The 21,399-nt window shown below is 35.2% G+C and overlaps 1 protein-coding gene and 1 long non-coding RNA gene across 2 annotated transcripts; both read left to right on the forward strand.

The window, feature by feature from the left end:
* Positions 1 to 4,939: 4,939 nt before the first annotated feature.
* LOC110771606 (uncharacterized) lies at positions 4,940 to 12,899 on the forward strand. Its single transcript, XM_088254669.1, has 10 exons — positions 4,940 to 5,456; positions 7,437 to 8,121; positions 8,267 to 8,367; positions 8,971 to 9,830; positions 10,522 to 11,032; positions 11,507 to 11,715; positions 11,798 to 11,968; positions 12,053 to 12,160; positions 12,513 to 12,684; positions 12,795 to 12,899. Exons 5-10 carry the CDS (start codon positions 10,922 to 10,924, stop codon positions 12,897 to 12,899), a joined length of 876 nt encoding a protein of 291 aa, XP_088110795.1. The 5' UTR covers positions 4,940 to 5,456; positions 7,437 to 8,121; positions 8,267 to 8,367; positions 8,971 to 9,830; positions 10,522 to 10,921.
* Positions 12,900 to 17,280: 4,381 nt separating this feature from the next.
* On the forward strand, positions 17,281 to 19,656 carry LOC148293970 (uncharacterized). Its single transcript, XR_015836741.1, has 2 exons — positions 17,281 to 17,671; positions 18,684 to 19,656. It is a non-coding gene; the product is annotated as an uncharacterized LOC148293970 (long non-coding RNA).
* Positions 19,657 to 21,399: the final 1,743 nt, after the last annotated feature.

Below are 21,399 nucleotides of genomic sequence, written 5' to 3' on the forward strand. Positions count from 1 at the left end.
TACAATATTCGCTTCTTCTTAGATTTTCGAATCTCTCTCTCTCTCTCTTCGATTATACGTTCCTAACCCTAATCCCCAAATTATATCGACTGAGAAGGGGGTTCTTTTGCCAAACTCGATTTGTTTTTTTTTTTTTGGGTCAATAGACTATACAAACTCAGTCGCTTAGATTAGGATTTTCAATGCATGTGGGGTCCACTATGCCACATAGGATGCTGAATAGGGTCAGCAATTGGGCACCGTGGGTGATTGGACCATAATGCCCCTGCCACGTCAGCTTTTTTGACGGTCGTTTGGATGGCGTTGACGGTGGGGGGTTAAATGGAACACAAAACCACGGTCAAGGGGGTAAAGTGGGCCATTTTAACTTTGGGGGGGTTAAGTGAGATTTGACCGAAGTTTCAGGGGGTGCTACAGTAATTAAGCCTATTTATAACAATCAATCAACTTTGTCTTTTAACTTCTTGCTGCTTATTCCTTACGCTATCTTACCTTACTCCCAAGCATTGGAGAAGTTTACCACGCATATTTAGCAGGCAAGGTTATACTATTTTTTATCTGAATTTTTACATATGAGAGATTCACTATTATACCCAATATAAGAACTCAAATTATAAAAAACCATATATGAAATGGGCTTTAGAAACACACCCAAAGCTCATTTACAATATAACAAAAAGGCTTTTAACTTCTTTTAAATTACAAAACTGCCATTGATTTCTCAGAACAAATCCAATCCCAAAATATAATAAAAAAGCTCAAAACACTCAATAGGGCATCAAAGTAATTTAATAATCAAAATTAAATTCAATAGGGCCAACTATCATTTTTTGAGTTTGTTTATAGAAATTAAATGGTGTAGGATTTATTTATAATTTTAGTGCTAAGAATGGGTATATGACTAAATATCTTTTTTTGTATTAATTGCTCTTATGCCTTCCAATTTTTTTTGCAATGTAGGTTAGCATTGAAAATAACGGCAAGGGTGTATCAATTGATGTTGTGTAATACTTCCCTCTGAGTATGGATAAATTGACTTTGGTGAACCTGGAACAAATGGTCAGCACTTACCAACCAAGGTGATCTAAAGATGGCCACCTGATGAACTCTGGGTATTCATCCACTCTATGTCTTTATAGTATTTTTGTACTTCAAAATGATTCAATTGTCAATATTATTATGTTTTTAATGTCAATATTATTTGTTTTAATGTGTAACATTCATTGTATGTTAAATTACTCTATCGAATTATATTATTAGAGTGGATGTACAATTTCCTATTTTTTATTATATGTATATATATATTGGGTTATCTAATAGTTTTCTTTAATATTACACTTTTGTTTCTTGACGGCTAAAATCCGTCAAGAAAATAGCTCATAAATGTCAACAAAAGGTTTAAAAGCGTCAAAGTTGACTATATAAGTTGACAGTTTTCACAGAAACGTGACCCTTTTTAGCCGTCAAAAGAATCCTTTACTTGACGCTTAAAAAGCGTCAAGGAATAGGGTACCCTCCGGCACTCTTGACGGCTCCTTAGCCGTCACTTATTATGTTTCCTGACACTTTTTAGCCGTCAGTAAGCACTGTTTTTCTTGTAGAACTTGATTTCATGAGAATTTCAGATGCTTGAGGGTGTTTTGACTGGTATTGTGGACTTTTGTATTATAAAAGCTAATATGATGCAGTACACAATTGATGCATGCTTCATTTTTTATGTCAAATAGTTTAAGGTGTGCAATGCATGTTAAAGATTTTTCACTGGCTTGAAAACGTTGAATCCCATTGGTTTCAAGTAGTCACTACTACAAAAAGTGAAAAAAAACGACCAGAAAAAGATGACGGCATAACATAAAACCGTCGTTGTATTTAAAACGACGACGGTAACAAAAAAACCGTCGTGGATAAGTGCCTTAAACAACTAAAAAATGGAGGTACTGTTGAATATTTTTAAAAGACGACGCACACAAATAAAAAAGCGCCGTCTTTTTAAAAAGGTTTTCTTCAGAGTTAAAATCTGACCAAAAAACAACGACAGCAGGTATGAATCCACCGACGTAGAACATAAAGACGATAGTTCACCAAAAAACCTGCCGTGTTAACTCCTAACTAAACACGACCAACTGTTCTTAGTCCGCGTCGTATAATATAATGGAATCTACGGCTGTATACTACAACGGTGCCTTCTCTGTAAACCACCGTCTTAATTTATTTTCTTTTTAAGATTTAATTATTTTTTAATTTTGGTGGCCTACGAAAATTAAAATGAGATCCCAAGAGGTATGATATCTTACCATTGAGATCTTTGGATCCTGAGATCATAATCGAACCACCAAAGTGAGAAAGACAATATTTTAAATACACAAAATCCAAAAAGAAACCAGAACTGAACTGACCACTGCAAACTTTGAGAAAGACAATGTTTTGAAAGTTAATGATGTGTGCGTTTTGGTGTCTTTGAGATACACCAAAACGCATACATCATTAACATCCAAATTATTGTCTTTGAGATGTGAGAGAGAGTGATGATGTATGTGTGATCAGAAGAACTTGGAACCCTAAATGAAAACTGAAACTGAAAGAAAGAGTCAAATTTATAAAATAAATCTTTTAAAATCACGGCGGTCCTTATAGACATACCGCCGTGTAATTGTAAAAAACCACGTCGGTTATTCTTTAATGGAATCCATGTCGTATAATTTTATGGAATCCACGTCGTATAATGTAATGTAATCCACGTCGGTATATTACAAAAAAAAGACATGTTAAATAATATACCATGACGCGAGAGATTAATTTATCGACTTATTATTTTGGAGTGTACTACGACGGTACCTACAACACTACTGTCGTATTTATTTACCACGTCCTAAGTTCAAATTACCGTCGTATTTTTTCTATTTATACGTCTGCCATCTCTGTAAACCGCCATCTTATTTTTATAGCTTTTTAAAATTAATTAATTATTCTTTTATTTTGGTAATATCTTTCTTAACACTAAACAAAATTTAATTCTCAATCCTCAACAACATTTTCATCTTAAAAGGCAAATCTCTTCGTGTTAAATATTGATCAATATTTAGACAATATATGTACACAAATTAGGCAAATACATCGTGGTTTCTTTTCTGCCTTCACCCTCAGCTTGTTCAACTGTTTCTTCCTCTCATATGCAAGCTGGGCCCTCTCCTTCCTCTTGTTCTCAAGCTCCTGCACAGCCATAGATCAATATCTAATAATTTCAGAAAATCAAAATCAACAAAGTGTGAAAAGCTCACTTTAGAGCATCAGGAATGACCATCCTCTTTATCTTATCATAAGGAGCATCAGGAACACCCTCGTATGCCTTCAAACGGGCAAGTGCGGCTGCATACCCATGCTTGGTCTTGTGAGGAATCATTCTGCAAACCCATTTGCTTTCAGAAAGACAATTTTTTAGAATTTGATGGGATAGAGCAAAGGACAAGAAGAAGTTGGAACCCTAATTGAAAACTGAGAGTTAAAAAACGCGTGAAAAAATCATATTTAAACAAATTATCGTAAATATCCACGTCGATTCTAATCATGGTATTAAATATCGATAATATCCCCGATATTATCCCGATAATATCTGATTTTTGGGAGTTCGATATTTTAACAACTAACCATAGTGTTATCGTCAATATATCGATATTATCCCGATAATATCGGGAAGATATTTTCAACATTTTTATGAATGATTTGGGCAATATATCGAGATATTATCGATAATATCCCGATAATATCCCGATATAAAACCCAAAAAATGTAGAGAACTAAAAAACCCACAACAGCAAACTCACAAACAAACAAACCAAACAACACAACAAGCACGCAGATTCTCAATGCTCAAGCAGCAAAATATTCTCACACAGACACAGAAGAAAAATAGAAGGAAGAAGACTGAAGCTAAAACTGATAAGCTTCATTCAATTAATTCAAATGGGTGGCATATGGGTGGCATGTTAACAATTACATGCAAAACTATTTTGGGGATTTATCATTTGATGACTACTCTTCAAAATATACTTACTCTACACATAGAGATGATGAAGATAGTGAAAATTTTGAACCTCATAGGAACTCTATGTGGTACTAAGTCACTCATGTATCTTACCATGCAATGTATAAAGTGTAAAATATTGTAGTAATTCATTATATATAAATGATTATGGTGTGTTTAATCTTCTTTCATTAATTACTACATATTTTCTACACTTACGGTGTTTGCCAGTTCGCTATATAATCAACTTAAATCAGTTAAATCCATCATGCAATGCATTTCCTTCCAATTTTTTGTGATAAACTAATAGATAATTGACTAAATAAACATTCTGCAAAGTTTCAATAAAAATTTCCAAGTTTTTCTTACAATTTCCGTGGTTTTTATTCAATTTTTTCCGATACCGATAATATCCCGATATTTCCAGCGATATTTTCGTATTTTTTGACTTCCGATATTTCCGATACCTTCGATATTTAAGACCATGGTTCTAATATACATAGCGACGTCATATTTGAATAATCAACGTCATTTTAGATAAACAAGCGCCGTCATAACTACATCGGAAATCCAAAAGTCATTTGGCGCGTATTAAAAAGAGAACGACGTCGTTTTCAGAACCCCAAAGTAACCACATCGGTTTATTAAAATACATGGTCGTTGAATTTCGAAGTACAACGTCAGTTTAGATCACTAAAAGAAAATAGGCCTTAGTTGACACTTCATAGTTGACGCTTTTTGAAAAACCATCAACTATTCTGCTAATACTTGACACTTTTTAATAAATGTCAACTATATACCAATGTTTTGTGACATTTTATAAAAAACGTCAATTAAAGCCCTTTATACTTAACACTTCTTAAAAACCGTCAAGGTGATCTTGTTATACTTGACGCTTATTTAAAAGAAAAAAAAGGCAATACTTATTCTGTGGTTCGCAATATTTCGTTCCAAGTGTTCTCCGCCCTAATCGCTCTTATCTTTTGTTTTTGGCGGAACTCGTTCTTTTTATATTGGTCACCACCTTATCCTACGTTACAAAACCCAAAATCACAAGCCCTAGGTTTTCCATTGTTTCTTCAGGTGTGAAATTGGAAATACAAATGAAAAGAGCAAAAAGTTCTGAAATCGGAAATACAACCTGTAGGTTTATATTGATCTATCTCTCTTCTCTCTTCTTCATCTCTGCAACACCAGCTTCTAAGTTCTAACTCATCCATCTCTGCAACGATGGCGCTACACCAAACCCAAAAAGAAATCAAACACATTGAGCCTCTCTCCCCACTCGCTCCTCTTCTCTCCTGCTCTTCCATTCTTGTCTCTAGCGCGCTCGCACGATGACTCCTCTCACCGTTGGCACAGTCGCTCTTCCTCGTCACTAGCCAAGCTCGATCTTCTCTGGAATCTCTTCGCCGCCACTGTGACAGTCTGACAGGTAAACTCTTTTATTCTCTTCCTCTTCCGCTTTAAATCTATTCCTAAATCTGTGACAATTAGGGTTATGGTAACTGTTGTTGGTTATTTTTCTTCATAAAGAACTCCCATTTTTTCAATTTTATTTTAGGATTTTGTTTGGGTATTTGATTATTGTCGCTGATTTTATTTCCTTGTAAAGAAATTTGACTTCTTCTATTTGATTTTAGGGTTACGTTTGAGTATTTGATTATTTTATTTTGGATGTGATGAAATTGAAGCAATCTTTTTTTAGAATTTAATCCCATGGTTTTTGTTCGAAGTGATGCCCTGCTCTAATTTAAGGTTTTATTGTTTGAATATTTGTTGGCAAGACAGAGTGTGACAGAGGTAATAGTCCAGCCTTGTCATCTTTCTTCATAATCTTTGTGACACTTGGTTTAGCCTTTGGTTCTGCTTCCCCTGCACTATTGGTGTTGGTTATGTTTGTATTTTGTTGCTATTGTCTTTTCTGTTGTTTCTCTTGCTCTAAAATCTTTGGTTCTTGAACAATTATTGATGATATGTGCTCCTATCTCTTGCTTCATTGTAATTAGTGATTTTTATTGAAATCAGTGCCTAATGCATAAAGCCTTTAGTTTTAATTCATTTCTCTACTTTAGTTTTGGTTTCCTAAAGTAATAAGAACCTGTGCTCTGTGTTCTGGTTTCTACACATTTTAGAATTTAAGTTCAGGTGGTAGTTCGCTCTAAGTTGATTATATGTCATGCACAACACTAGAATAAGATTCATCTATGCCAATGATGATGCTCTGTTTGGTTACTAGAATAAGAGTTTTACTTTCTAAATCTTTTACTGACAATTATTAAGAGGTTCTTTCTGTATCTTAATTTGAATATCATTTGGGTCTTTGCTCCCTCAAAACAATTGATTGTATATTACAATGAGTGTGCTGACTTGGTAGATGTTTCGAATAATGACATCAAGAAGTCGTCTTCTTCTACCTCCCCGGTATTTCCTAGCTCAAAGAACCTCCAATCGCTTCCTCAACATTTACATGCTGCCCCGTCTTTCATTTCATCCCACTGGGTCTCGACCCATATTGTCAAATATGGGCTGTGCTTTTTGCAGTTTGAGATTTTAATCTTTAGGCTGTGATTTTTGCAGATTTTCAGTTTGTCATTTTTTTATTTGGACAAAGCATATGTAGAAAAAGGTAAGCATTTTGTAATACTTTTGGATAGTTGTTGATTTGGTTTAATAATCAGATTTGTTGTTGCACTTATTAGGCTAGCTTGAATAGTTTGGATCATAGATGTTCTTGGAACTTTGCAGGTGAATATTTTCCCAGAGCCTACATTGAAACAATAAAGATTTTATTATTTTAGTTTTTTACATGTTTTAGATGATGAGGATGATGATGCTTACATTAATGCAGACGATGTTTTGAGTATCACTCAAGTGCTGCTTTATATTTAAATGCTTAGGAAGGATCTTATATGCTGGTTTTAGGGATTTTCTTATTGTGCTGGTCAGAAGGTAGTCTTTAAGAAAACAGGTCTTGGAATTGGATTTTATGCTTTTTGCTAATTGTGGTGATAATTTTTCTCACTGATTAGACTTTTGAGTTTCCTCTCTTTAAAGAATTCCAAATAACTTTCTAAACAACACAGATTGGGTAGAAATTGGTTAATCTGTTATTTATATGGCAAGTTTTGGCTTCAAAGATTTGTTTGGATCTCCTCTTCTTTTAACGAAGGCAGTGGGCTCTGTAAAAGAGAGATTTGATAAATTGAGGAGATGTGATTGTTTCTTGTAAAGTTGAAATGTGATTGTCTCTAGTCATATTTTGTGCATAGTTGACTTCAAGTTATTCTCTGCATTTGAATCAAAAGAAGTGGGCATTTGTATTTGGTAATGAATATGTGCATGATATGAGACTCTATTGGTCATTGGTTGTATCTCTTAATTCTTTAAATTCATGTCTTACCTTTATTGGCAGATTGATGAGTTCATGGAGGCTTAAACTACAAAGACAAGTGCTACGGAAAGTCAAGCTTCTAAGTTAGAAGTTTTACGTTTTACCGTACTAGATAGCTTGGTTTATTTCAGCATTTATTGTTTTCAATGTAATTTTTTTAATGTTTTTTTAATATTATTTCTCAAGATAGTTAACATTATTACGAGTTTTTGAATGTTTGTATCTAAATATTCTATTTTAGTGGATATTAAATTTCAGCTTGTTATTTTTTTAATATATTCATTTAGCTACTATAAATTCTTTGAAACTTTAGTTGTCTAAGAAGCTCTTTGTTTTTGTTTTTTGTTTTCTAAAATTTTAGTTATACATCTCTTGATGGCTAAAAACCGTCAAGAAAGATTTATTAAATGTCAGGAAATATACCTATTAAGTGACAAGAGAAGCTTTCATTGACGCTTTTTCACTAATCCGTGACGCTTTTTACCCGTCAGGAAACACTATTTCTTGACGGATAATAAGTGTCAAGTATGGTGGTACCCTTTCCTGAAAGTGGCATCCCTGAAGCTTTTGGAACCGTCATCTAATGGCTATAGTGACGCTTTTTAACCGTCAGTAAATGGTGTTTTTCTTGTAGTGGATAAACAAGCGCCGTCATAACCACATCGGAATTCCAAAAGTCATTCGGCAATTGTGATAACCACGTCAGGTATGAATTATTTTCCGTAGTTATAACTAAATAATACGGCGGTTTAGTAATAAAAACGTCGTTATATTGAACTATGGGAAAATATATAAACTTTTCGTCACCTGACCTAATGTTCTACGATTCTCTCACTGATAAAATATCGCAGTTTCCCTCTCATTTCCCAAAAGCAGCATCATCGTCTTCATGTCCAAATCACCATCTTCGTCTTCGTCTTCGTCGGAAGGAAACTTTCTTTGCATGCCAAAGGTTTTTTCTCACTCTCTTCACTTTTTTTACATTTCATTTGAATGCCGTCGTTGTCTGGAAACAAGATTCTGTCAAATTGAGGAAATCTTTCACTGGTTTTGATTAAATTCATAAGTCCATATTCTCACGACGCCAAAAGACGACAGTTCTATCTTGTTTGGGACGATAGAATGGACACACCACGACGGCCGTTAAATTCTACCGAATGCAAACTGCACGACAGTGTTTAAAAACCGTCATGGTGTGACAATTAATACGTCGGAAACAAGATAAAACCGTCGTCTTGTGGGAGAAGAACAGTCGTTTTGTGTTTGATGTTGTAAATTTTAAACCACGTCGGTTCTTAGGATGAGTAACCGACGTAGTGTATACAAATTTACGTCATGAAATATATAAAACCGTCGTCTTATTTCCATACATGGTCTCAGAGACTGTTTAATAGGACGTCGCTGTTTTAGTGTTACTGTCGTGGTGTTCTATTTACGACGACGGTGTTGTTTTACAACCGTCGTCGTAATGAGATATCACGGCTGTATTTTTAGGACGTTGTTTCTTTATTATTACGTCGTTTCTTTTTAATAACCGACGTTGTTTTCCTTGCAGATTAATTAAAAATGGTTTCGAAATCTCAAAACAAGGAAGCTCAAGCGTCAAAGGCCAAATCAGTTTCAAAGGCATAAGGGGATAAAGCCAAATCAGTTTCAAAGGCTCAAGTGGAAGAAGAAAAATCAACTCAAAGCAAACCCTCGAAGAGGATGAGATTTTCCTTAACCTCGGAGAAAGACTAGAGCACAGCCACTTTTGTTGAGGAGCCAAAATCCGGTCGCGGTATCAGCACAATGAGCCATGTTGTGAAGAGGAAAATTGAGAAGGTTAAGCCTGTGATTGAGTTCAATAAAAAGGGCAGACCATATGGCAAGGCTGCTAGTGAGATGCAGTCTTACATTGGTGTTTTGGCACGCACTAGAGTCCCTCTTGTGGACAAGAAATGGGTTCAATTGCCCAAGGACGTGAAGGAGCAGATTTGGGAGGCTGTTCAAATGGCCTATGTTATTGGGGATGTGTGGAAGAAGATGGTCCTGTCGTCTGCCGCCAAAAAATGGAAGGATTTCAAGTATAACGTAATTAGGCAGTATATCCTTCCATTCGCACATGACAAGGAGAAGTTAAAAGAAACCCCTACGCTTTATAAGTTCATAGAGAAATCGCAATGGGATGCCTTTGTAGCTTCAAGGTTAACCCCAGATTTTTTGGTTAAGCATACTGAGCAGAAACAGAGGAGGGAGAAATTGGAGTACAACCATAGGTTGTCTAGAAAAGGGTATATTGGTTTGGAGGACCAATTGGTAGAAACCATGCCCGATATTGAAGAAATCGATCGAGCTGTTCTATGGAAAAAGGCAAGAGAAGATAAAACAGGAAACATCCCTGATCCAAAGGTTGCAGAGAAGGCAAAAATAATCGTAAGTCTCACTAACTCTGTTCTAAATTTGAAAAACAGAGTGTTTTATTTTGGTATGGATGTCGTACGTTTAAATAAGCGACGTTATAAAATAAACACCACGACGGGCTTAATTTACCGACGTTTAAAAATGAATAGGACGTCGGTTTTTGAATAAAGTAGACGTCTGGATAGAATTAATACGACGGATTAAATTCCTCTAGGAACTGCATTTTTGTTTTAAGTTTACTCACGCACACACTCTCCCTCTCTCTGTCTATTTCACTGAAATTTGTGGTGCACAATTTCTGGAAAAGAATGCATATTTCAATCGAGTTTTTTCACTTCTTCATTAAACTTTACGACGGTTTTATCTTATCTAGACGTTAGAATGTTTATACAAGGACGGTAATTTTGTGCAGCCGTATGAAATTAAGTCCTACGTCTGTTTGTTCAATAGTCCGTCGTCTTACTTTAAATACTACGACGATTTTTTATTTATGTTTTAATCTGTTTTATTTTGAATATACGACGTTTTTTTATCTACCGACGTTTAAATTATAAACAACGATGGTATTTAAATACCGACGTGTTAAATTAATACTACGTCAGTAATTTAATAAAACCGTCGTTGTTTATAATTTACAACGTCGGTTTATTTATCTATTTTACACCCTGCTCAGTTTCTAACAATCTCTCTTTCTCTCTTTTAGGATGATTTGCAAAAGCAAGTCTCCGAAGGCACTCTGACTGTCTCCGGGACCAATGATGTCTTGACTCTTGCTTTGGGAACCCCGGAGCATGGTGGGAGAGTCAGAGGAGTTGGTGCTGGCGTTTCCCCAACTCAGTTCTTCAATTTGCCGAAACAGCAGAGTGAAATTTGGTGACAAATTGAAGGAAAGTGTGAGGGAGGCAGTCAGAGAAGAGACCTTGAGGATTGAGGCGAAGTCAAGGGAAACTATAATGGAAGCAGTAAGAGCAGAGAGGGAGGCTATGTTGGCATATTTCCGTACACTAGTTCCTAATTTTGATCCCAGCCAGATGCTCAAAACCCCAATTTCTCCAATTACTCCAATTACTTTACCCCCTTAAGATCAAAGCCCAAAAAATCCAATGTCTGATAAGGCAAGCTGCTCTGGGGCCACTGGTATCAGACCCCTAGCTTTGGAATTAGAAGATCCAAAGCCTGAAGCTGATACTGCTGGAAAACAGAAAGAGGACACGGTAAAATCTCTGCTATTTTCTATTTCTGCCTTTTAAATTTTAAATAGACGTCGCTCTTTTTAATATATGACGTTAAATGTTAAAATAACGACGGTATATACGTCTGTTTCTTACAAGAAGCGTCGTGTTTAGTTAAATACCACGACGCTTTTACTTGTTTTGCAAATTATTTTTACATTAAAAATAACGACTGTGTTTTTTGCCGTCGTCTAACTCTTTATAAACCGTCGTCTATTTCATGATGTCATTAACTGCATTTTAATTAGACGACCTTTATTTAGTATAGCGACGTTATAAATTTCACACAACGACGGTTATGTATTTACCGACGTCTATAACCTTTCCTCCGTCAGTATTTACTAGAAACCGTCATTTATATTATATACCACGTCTGTTTTTTGGGTTTAGTTAGAGTCGTTTATCTTAGTTCACACACAAACTAACTTATATTTCTTTATTTATTTCTTGTAACAGGATCTCTCAAAGCTAGACATGCCACCTCCTCTGTTAGCCTTATGCCAACATGTCCAGACCAAGTTGTTGCCTACTAAGGAGGCTGTGACAGTTCACATGCCCAAGGAAGTGTTTGGCATTGAGCATGAGACCTTCCTCTTACCTGAAGATATTTTGCAATTTGGTTCCATGGTTGAGATTGGAACCACAATGATATCAGTATACACGAGGTAATTCTAGAAATCCCATTTTGTTTTACATTTCCCTTTCTTTTAAATTAAAATCTCATTTAATTGACTTTCATATATTTAGGTTCCTATTTGACTATTTAAAAATGGCAAATATGGTAAACCTTGTTGGCCTGGTGGACCCTGGGCTAGTGAGCTCTCAATCTGGATCAATATCAGACCGAATAAAAAACCAGTCAAACCGCTTGAAAACAGCAGATGGGAATCAATTTTTCTTGGTCCCTTATAATCCAGGGTTAGTACCATTTAAAGTATTTTCCTAAGCTTGTAATATTTTTCTTTGTAGTACTATTTAACCTATATGAATCATTATGTGCAGGGGTCATTGGGTGATGGTAATTGTGAGACCAGCAACGGAGACTGCCTATTACATGAATTCACTGCCAAAACACATGGTTGACGACGACATGAAAAATATAGTGAATACGTAAGTTGATTTCTTCTGATCTAAGATTTTTTTTCCTTTAAAGTATTTAAATATACGACGGTTTTTAATAATACTGACGTTATAATGAACATATAACGACGGTAAGTTATTACCGACGTTTTAAATAATTTATTACGTCAGTATTTTCTTAAAAACGTCGTGTTAATTTAACTACCACGTCGTGTTATAATGTTACACAACGACGGTAAGTTTTTACCGCTGTTTGAAACAAAATATCACGTCTTTTTTTTTTTTTTAAAACTCCGTCATTTTGACTGATTTACCACGACGGTTACTATTTGTATTTAAATTTTTTGTTTTGTCATTAACAACCTTTGTTTTCTTGTAACAGGTCAATCAAAATGTTTAACATTCATATAAACAAAAATTCACGTAAACAGCAGGCCATTTGGAAAAATCTACACGGCACTCCTGAACAACCAACAAGTGTAGAGTGTGGCTATTACGTGATGCGATTCATGAGAGATATAATTCATGATCCAAAACTAAATTTCGAGAAGAAGGTAAAACGCAAAATTTTAGATATACTTTCTTTATTTTACTACGTCAGATTTTTGTTTAAAACCGTCGTTTGTATCTTTATAACACGTCAGTTTTTTGGTTTATTTTGCAGTTTGAGAAGAAAAAAGATAAAGTTCAATATAAACAAGAGGATATTGATGAAGTTAGGCATGAATGGGCAGAATTCGTGAACAACTTATTACCGAAGGATAATTGATGTACATAAATATTTATGAACAATGTTTAGGTTTATTTTAGTTTATTTAAAATGTACATAAATATTTTGTTGTAATCAAGCGAACAAACATCAAAAAAATTAAATTTTTTTTTAAAACTTATTTAGTTCCCAAACACCGACGTCTGATTCTAATTTACACGTCTCATATGTGTACACAAAGGTCGTCTTGCTGTAACTGGAAATATAACATCGACGACAATTCTTAAAAACGACATGTAATAGTCATAAACACGACAGTTTATAATTAATTCATCTTGTATAGATGAATTTTGTACTGATATACTACGTCGGTTAGTATAACCTTATCGACGTCTTAATAATATACAAAGGCGGATATTATTAAACATCCACCTTTGTATATATAAACAACGTCAGTTATCTACACTAAAAGGACGTGGTAATACAATAATCCACGTCGGTTATCCAAAAAAAGACGTCGTTTTCTATTCGTTTCGACGTCTAATAATTTTATGACGTTAGTTTGTGATGTTTAACGTCGTTGTAAAAGGATACAACGTCGGATAGGTCATTTTTCATTTAATTTTTAATGACTTTTATATTTTATTTAATTCCATATTAAATTCAAAACTAAATCCAAAAATTAAACTGAAAACTACCAAGCACTCATTGAAATATTGTCTCTATCCTAAAGCTTTAAAAAAATATAATTTTAGAAATATTTTTTTATTGTATTTAATTACTAATATTAATAATATATTCAAAACAAAATCCGAAAAATATACCGGCAAATTCTATGCACTGATTGAGACAATATCTTGCCCGTTAAGGCCTGAAAAATGTAATTTTAGTTTTCAAAGTTCAAATGATAACAAAATTCAAACAAATTTAGAGACAAAGCACGGTACTCCTTATACTTTACATAACATAACCCTAAAGTTTATGTGATCCATTGGTGCCCATAAATTCAAAATTATGAAATCCATATTTTAGCCTACTATTGTAGAAGGCATTGTTGTAAGGAGTCCATAGAAATTTTCGGTTCATTTTTCTCATACTTGTGTATTTTTTTAAAATTATTGTAAAATTTAGGGTTTAGGGTTTTTTGAAACGACGCCGGTTTTCTCCCGCTGTTTTTGGTCAACTACATAAACCAAGACTAATTGAATTCGGTCTACGACGTCGGTTATTAAATAGCGACGTCCGTTATGTTTACAACGTCGGTCTTGTGTAGAAACCACCGTTGTAAGTAAGAATTAGACGTCCATATAAGTATTGACCGTCGTCGTTGAAAAACGCGGTACTTTAAAATTTTTGACCGCGACCTAAAATTTTCAGAATTTCCCTTTAACCCTCAAATAGTTCATTCTCTCTCTTCAACATAAATTTGTCTGAAAGTTTTCGCTCTCTCTCAAGCAGTTGTTATGTTCTCCCAGCTCTCTCTAAATATCCATGTAAGTACAACTCTAGTCCCTTTAACCCTAATTCTCTCAGCTCTCTCTCAAGCTTTTATTATATTCTCTCAGCTCTCTCTCAAAGCATTGGGTACGTAGATTCTCCAAGCTATCTCTCAAGCAGTTGTTATATTCTCGCAGCTCTCTCTCAATATCCATGTAAGTACAACTCTAGTCCCTTTAACCCTAATCTCTTCTTAAATCCATAAATGTTTTCGTCGATAGCTATGGGTTCTTAATTGGTAGCTATATTAGGGTTCTTTTATGTTTTGGTGTTTGCATTCTTGTAATAATTACTCTATGTTTGGGTTCTTTTATGTTTGTTTGGCCATGGGTTCTTGGAAAAGGAATGGGGATGGGAGATTTAAGCTGTTTTTTTTTTTTTTAACTACGACGACGGTTGACGGATCAAACCGTCGTCCAAATGTTTATTATACGTCGGTTGTTCATTTTACTCTCGTCGTCTGAGTTTTAAGCCGCAACTGGTAGCCTAAAGACGACTATTTCTCCATTAAACGTCGTCTTTAGGCTACCAGAACCCCATACAAATTTCTGGGTTTGGGTATCTTAATGACGATGGTGACTATAGATGTCGTCGTCTGAATTTATATTAAACAACGATTATTTTGTTCAAACCGTCGTCTTGTCCATGTTTTATATTTAATTTTCATTTTGTTCTCTACTATTTGAATGAGGTAGTGTTTCATTGCTGGTCTTTCCACTTTAATATATATATATATTTATATTTATATGAATTTTATAGAGTGTGAGATGGATAAGTCATGGATGCATGTGGATAGAAGATCAAAGGCATATGAGTTAGGGGTGGAAGGATTTTTGAATTTTGCGTCAGAAAATCTTGGAAATACAACTGAGATTCGTTATCCATGTGTTAAATGTGGGAATATTCGATTGTTTGGGGTTGGAATTATAAGGGAACACTTATACTTTAATGGAATTGACCAAAGCTATAAGATTTGGACATGGCACGGAGAACCTTGGGAATGGACTACCAATGCTAGTAGAAATGTGGAAGAAGATGAGCAAAGTAGGTTCAGTTATGTTTCTGAAGAATTAGGGATGGATGATAATGATTTTGCTAATATTGGATCTGATCCTTATGAGTTTGCCAATGTGATTGGGGATGGCGATGAACCCTTGTACCCTAGTTGCAGTAAGTACACGAAGTTGTCGGCTTTGGTGAAGTTATATAATTTGAAAGCAAAACATGGGATGAGTGATGTTTGCTTTACAGAATTATTGATACTTCAAGGAGAATTTCTTCCAGAAGGAAATACACTACCTTCCTCTATGTATGAGGCAAAAAAGACTTTGTTTGCTTTAGGGATGAGTTATGAGAAAATCCACGCATGTCCCAATGACTGCATTTTGTATCGGAAGGAGTATGGGGATGCAACTAATTGTCCTACTTGTGGTATCTCAAGGTGGAAAGAAACCAAAGATGGGTTCTTGAAAGAGGGTGTGGCAGCGAAGGTGGTGTGGTATTTTCCTCCAATTCCAAGGTTTAAAAGGATGTTTCAATCACATAAGACAGCTAGATAAGTTGGAAAAAGATGTAGTAGTTACTTTGTGTTTGCTTGAGAAGTACTTTCCCCCTTCATTCTTTGATATCATGGTTCATCTAGTAGTACATCTTGTCAAAGAAGTTCGTCTATGTGGGCCAGTATATTTTAGATGGATGTATCCGTTTGAAAGATATATGAAAGTGCTAAAGGGGTATGTTCAGAATCGTACTCGTCCTAAAGGTTGCATTGCTGAGCGGTATATAGCTGAAGAAGCTATAGAGTTTTGTACCGAGCATTTATCTGATGTTAGTACAGTTGGAGTGCCTTCAAGCCAGAATATGGGAGTTTCAAAGCCATTATCAGGTTGCACAGTGAGCTTAGTTGATCTGGACTTGTTGAACCAGGCACATCTATATGTCTTGGAGAATACGGAGGAAGTCCTACCTTATATCGAGTACGTATGAGTTTAATTTTTCATATGCAGCCATTTTAAATATTATTACTCCTTATGTTTATCTTATATACAAGGGACCGTAATGCATGATTTTTTCGTGTCAATTGTAGGGAACATATGATCCACATCAAGACCACTTATCCAAAATTTAGAAAGAGAACAAAGTGGCTACAAGATAAGCACAATAACACTTTCATTCAATGGCTACGCTTTAAGGTATATATGTTATTGAATGACATATTGAACTTTTAATTTTCTTTCTTTCTATATATTTGTTAGATTGAATTAAGATATATGTTTAATTTGCAGGTTCAAAGTGAACTTAATGGGGAAGACAGTAATGGCGTATCAGAAAATTTGAGGTGGTTAGCAGCTGGTCCAAGCATGGCAGTGCCATCATATAGGAGCTATCTTATTAATGGTGTCAAATTTAACACCAAGGCACAAGATGATGTGCGAACTGTCCAAAATAGTGGAGTTTATTTACTTGCACATACTATGCAAGTTGCTAGTGCCAAGGATAAAAACCCTATTGTCTCCAATATGGGTTTTTATGGGGTTAATGTATGCATTTTGAGTATTTCTTTTGGCTTCCCTTGACAATTTTGTAATAGGATTTTTATTGTTTTTCTCAAGCTCAAGTTTAGATTAAGAATAGTTTCTCTAGGTGTTCTTAACTAACATCTATCCTATGGAGGCTCATGCAATTTGACAAAGGTAAATTGTGCATTGCATCATTGCATTAAATTGATTTAATAAAATGATGACTAGTCATCTGTTTCTCGTATGACTAGTCATCCTTACTCTGTAGGATTTCCAGCTGGATAACCAACCTTTTTGTCCTATTCTCTCTTCTCTCTTCTCTCTTCTCTCTTTGCTGCCATGTGTCGATTTTGACCTAGGGAAATTTTGTGTGTAAAGGCCAAGTAATTCCTCATTTGGCAGCCGTCTCTTTCGTGTGGAAGATTTGGCAGCCGTCTCTTTCGTGTGGAAGTTTTGGAAAGTTTTAGTTGCTCTTTCTCTTCTTCTTCCTCATGAGAGAACCATTTCATTTTCATCTATGAGTTTTTCCAAATTGATTTCTTTTTGAAAAACTGCATTTGAAATTCGAATCTACATCTAGCTCATTAAAACACTCTATCATTTATATCTAGGTTAGATTCAAGACCGATTTCTTCAAGAGTATGGTTTCTTGAAGAAATTGCTCATTCTCCTTTGAATCCAAATTATGGTTTCGGTTTGAGTTGGAGCTTGCAAGCTAGTGCCATGGAATGAACGAGCTGGAGAAGGAGCTGCCATTGCCATGAAGAACTGAGCTTCAAGCTTTGCTAAGTTGGAGAAGAAGATTGCACAAAAGAGGTATAGCTCATCTTCCTAAATAGATCTAGGTTTTGCTTGAGCTTGCTTGTATTCCTTTGTAAGAATCTTTTTCTACTCAGTGGATTGCCTGATCGGTTGATGACCCCCAGTTTTTTTCCCAATGGTGGGTTTCTGGGTGAACAAAATCTGGTTTGCATATCTGTAATTTTTCTGGGTTTGTGTTCTTGGTGGTTGACTAGTCATCGTATGAATTCTGGGTTTGTGTTCTTGGTGGTTGACTAGTCATTATTATCTGTTGTTTGGTGTTTACTTGATTATGATGATTTCACACACTTCCACCATAGTTGTTGTTAGCACAGGGGATGCCTAGATTGACGGGTCCTTCTGAGTGCTTAGGTTGTCACTAGTAATTCTCTAGGCTTGCAGGTACATATTGATATGCCATGTGTGTGTGCTTGTTGCTAGTTTTTATGACTAGGAGTTGACTAGTCATATTTGTCTCTGGTGAAGTTAAAAGTGTGTGAATATTGTTGAGTCCGATAGATTGGTGTTTAATTTACCCCTCTTCACCTAAGTACCAATTTCAGTTTAGAATCCCAGTCTTGAGGTGTGATTGGATGGATAACACTTCGAGCCTTGTAGTCGACGAACTTGGATTTACCCTTGTAGATCTGAGTAAAATTGGACATAGGAATGACCAATTTGTTATGGCTTCTCAAGTCAAACAAGTATTTTATGTTGACGACCCAATGCATCGTGGTTGGTCGGTAGTGTTATCAATGCCTAATAGAGAATATAATGATGTTATTGGTGATGATGTGCTAGGTGATATTAGAATTGAGTGTGAGCCATTTACTAGAGGGATACCAAATGTTGACACATTTGATGACCTAGTGGGTGAGTTTGGGAGTGAGAATATTAGAGATGGGTGTGAAGATATATGGATTGATTGATTGTTGTAATGTATGACATTAGTTATGCAGTTAATTGTATGACATTAATTAATAGCTCTGTATATCATTTTAATTCCGATCACATTTTCATTCTGCAGGCTTTGGGCACGACAAATCAAAAATTAAAAATAATGGGTTAAAGCTGAAAATACGATGGTCAAGTTACAAAAATCGCAAAAAGAGACGTCTAAAAAATAACCAACGTCGGATTTTCAAAAACGACGTGGAATGCCAATGCAAAAATTAAATAAAAACCGCCATTTGAAAAAGAAAACACGTCGGTTAATTAAAATTAAATTGAGCACGGTTAATAAATATCAATAACTACGACGGTAAAGAAAATAATCAACGACGTACAATAAAGAATAACATGACGGAAGAGCTCAAACCGACGAATTTAAGGATAGCATCGATTGATGATTACCGTCGTAAAAACAATGTTGCACGTCAGTTATAATAAAACAATTGACGTCTCGAAGAATACACACGTCCAAAAAGGTTATAAAAGAGACTTAACAAAGACTAGCCACGTCATGGAATAAACAAATCACCAACGTAGTAAGTTACATAACAACATCGATTAATTGGATTCTTGGGACATAGTAAAGCTCTAACCACGACCTTTATTTTACAATAACCGACGTCAAATCCATAATTCAAGGCGTTTCCTTACTTCTTAACGACGGTTAGGCTAAAAGCAATGACGTCTCAGAGATTACACATGTCTAAGTGGATCACAAAAGAGACTTTTAAAATGCCAACCATGTCAAAGCCTATACAAACCGACATTGTAAATAATTAACCACGTCCTACAATGTGACTCTTAGGCCATAGTAAATGGATTAAACATGACAGATATTTTAATTAACCGATGTGCAATATTAAATCCACGTCGTTTATTTCTCTGTTCAAGCCGTCAAAATCATTTTCAACGTCTGTGGTGACCTAAAGGGTCGTGGTTTTTTTTTTTTTTATGTCGGTCCAAGTAAATATATGTGCCATGTTAAAGCTTTCAAACGTCACTTTTTTTGATAAAAGTGACGTCTAATTTATCATGTTATATGTTTTAGACGTCAGTTTTTTTATTTGGTGAACGTAGTATATATTAACTACGACGGTTTCTATGTTTTATACGTCGGTTTTATTTATATTACAGACGTTGATAATCATTTTTACGACGGGTTTGTAGTTGTTCTTGACATTTAACATTATTTAAACGTCTGTGTTTTACTAAAACCGTCGTCTAATATAGTCGAAGTTGTCTTTTTAAGCTATTTATGTATGAATTAGACGTCGATTTTAGTATTTTTTATGACGTGTAATATATTAACGACGTCGGTTAATTTCCGTCGTTATTTTATGTGTTAAAAGATGGCGGTCGATTTCACGTCGGTTTTAAAACATGCTACACGACGGTGAATTCCCGTCGTCTATTTCAATTTCTGTAGTAGTGATAAAATAGTTGGACCATCAATATGAGATGATGCATATTGATCTGTATTAGTTCATCATTATACAATTGCATACTGATATATCACGATGCGTCCCTAATAAGGTAGACACCATTTCAAATATCAATAGGCAAGCCTTGGAGCCATTCAACATGGCTTGACTTAATTGAAATGGCTTGGAAATTAGGTATTTGTTTAAGGGAAAATAGAGAAGGACTGACTCCCTAAATGGTACACTATAAGCAATAGCCACACCAAACTAGGAAACTGATAAAACAATGGTGGCTGCATAGTCTCTATTGTTAGTGGAGACAATTTATTGTCCCAAAATTCAATTGAGGGAACAAATAAAAATTAGTACCTAGTGTGAGATTTTTTTAGTAGTGAAGCAAATAAATACTTTAGGCACTCTTACAAATTAGTTATTTCAACATATCAGTTTTTTCAATTTGTCTAATCATCAGAAAGAAAATTCTGAGTAGATAAAGATTGGTGCAGCGTATATATGGGCTTTTGGAAAATAAAAATAAAAATTTAACCCCCTCTCTACCTTTTTGTGTTGAAAGACATAGAAAGAATCTGAATCTACTTTCTTTTTTCCTATATAGCAAATTTGTCTAATCATCGGAAAGAAAATTCTGAGTAGATAAAGATTGGTGCAGCATATCCCCCTCCCCACCCACCCACCCACCACCACCACCCCCACCCCCTCCCTCTCTCTTTAGGTTTTTTTAAGTCACACAGGGTAGAATCACATTCTCTCTTTATGCTTGGGGTTGGGTGGATAGGTGGGGGCATAGGCGGATGCGGGGCATGTGAGAATGTGAATGTAACAGTATCCTAATTAAATTGGAAAACTATCAAACCTTGAAAGGACTTATTGCTTATGGACGAAGTCATTTTCTTTCTTTTCATGGAAAATATATAACAGTATCAACTAAGTCACTTGTAATTTCCAAACAGCTGCTTAAGTAGGACAGAGATTGGAGTGGAATGACATAACCACATGGTAACAACACAACGGAGAATAATACCAAAACCCTTCTCCTAATCCTGAGAGTTAGTTATATAGAAAGATATAACGACGTCATCTTTTATTATATATGAAAGCTTTATAGAAGGTATAGTAATTAATGGTTCAACAAAGAACAAAAAAACACGGGTGTCCGATTTAGAAAGACATAGACCTTGTTTGTTAGGGAGGACTAGACTAGACTAGCAAAATGCCTATATTTTATGTGCAATCAAGGCATATATAACATGGATATTGTTGTCTAACTTGGTGTATGAAGGAGAAATATTCATAAGAGGTTGATGACCAAAACTTATCCCTCATAATCCCACCAATTTCAAGGGGGGATTA

This window comes from Prunus avium, chromosome 6 (assembly GCF_965620075.1).
Source record: "Prunus avium chromosome 6, drPruAviu1.hap1.1, whole genome shotgun sequence".
Classification (NCBI taxonomy): domain Eukaryota; kingdom Viridiplantae; phylum Streptophyta; class Magnoliopsida; order Rosales; family Rosaceae; genus Prunus; species Prunus avium.

What these genes read in the sequence shown, in the direction of transcription:
- LOC110771606 (XM_088254669.1), top strand. Translation starts at nt 10,922, where the DNA reads ATGTCTGATAAGGCAAGCTGCTCTGGGGCCACTGGTATCAGACCCCTA. An exon ending in GAAAACAGAAAGAGGACACG is followed by an intron (nt 11,033 to 11,506) that starts GTAAAATCTCTG and finishes TTCTTGTAACAG; the next exon opens with GATCTCTCAAAGCTAGACAT. An exon ending in AACTAAATTTCGAGAAGAAG is followed by an intron (nt 12,685 to 12,794) that starts GTAAAACGCAAA and finishes TTTATTTTGCAG; the next exon opens with TTTGAGAAGAAAAAAGATAA.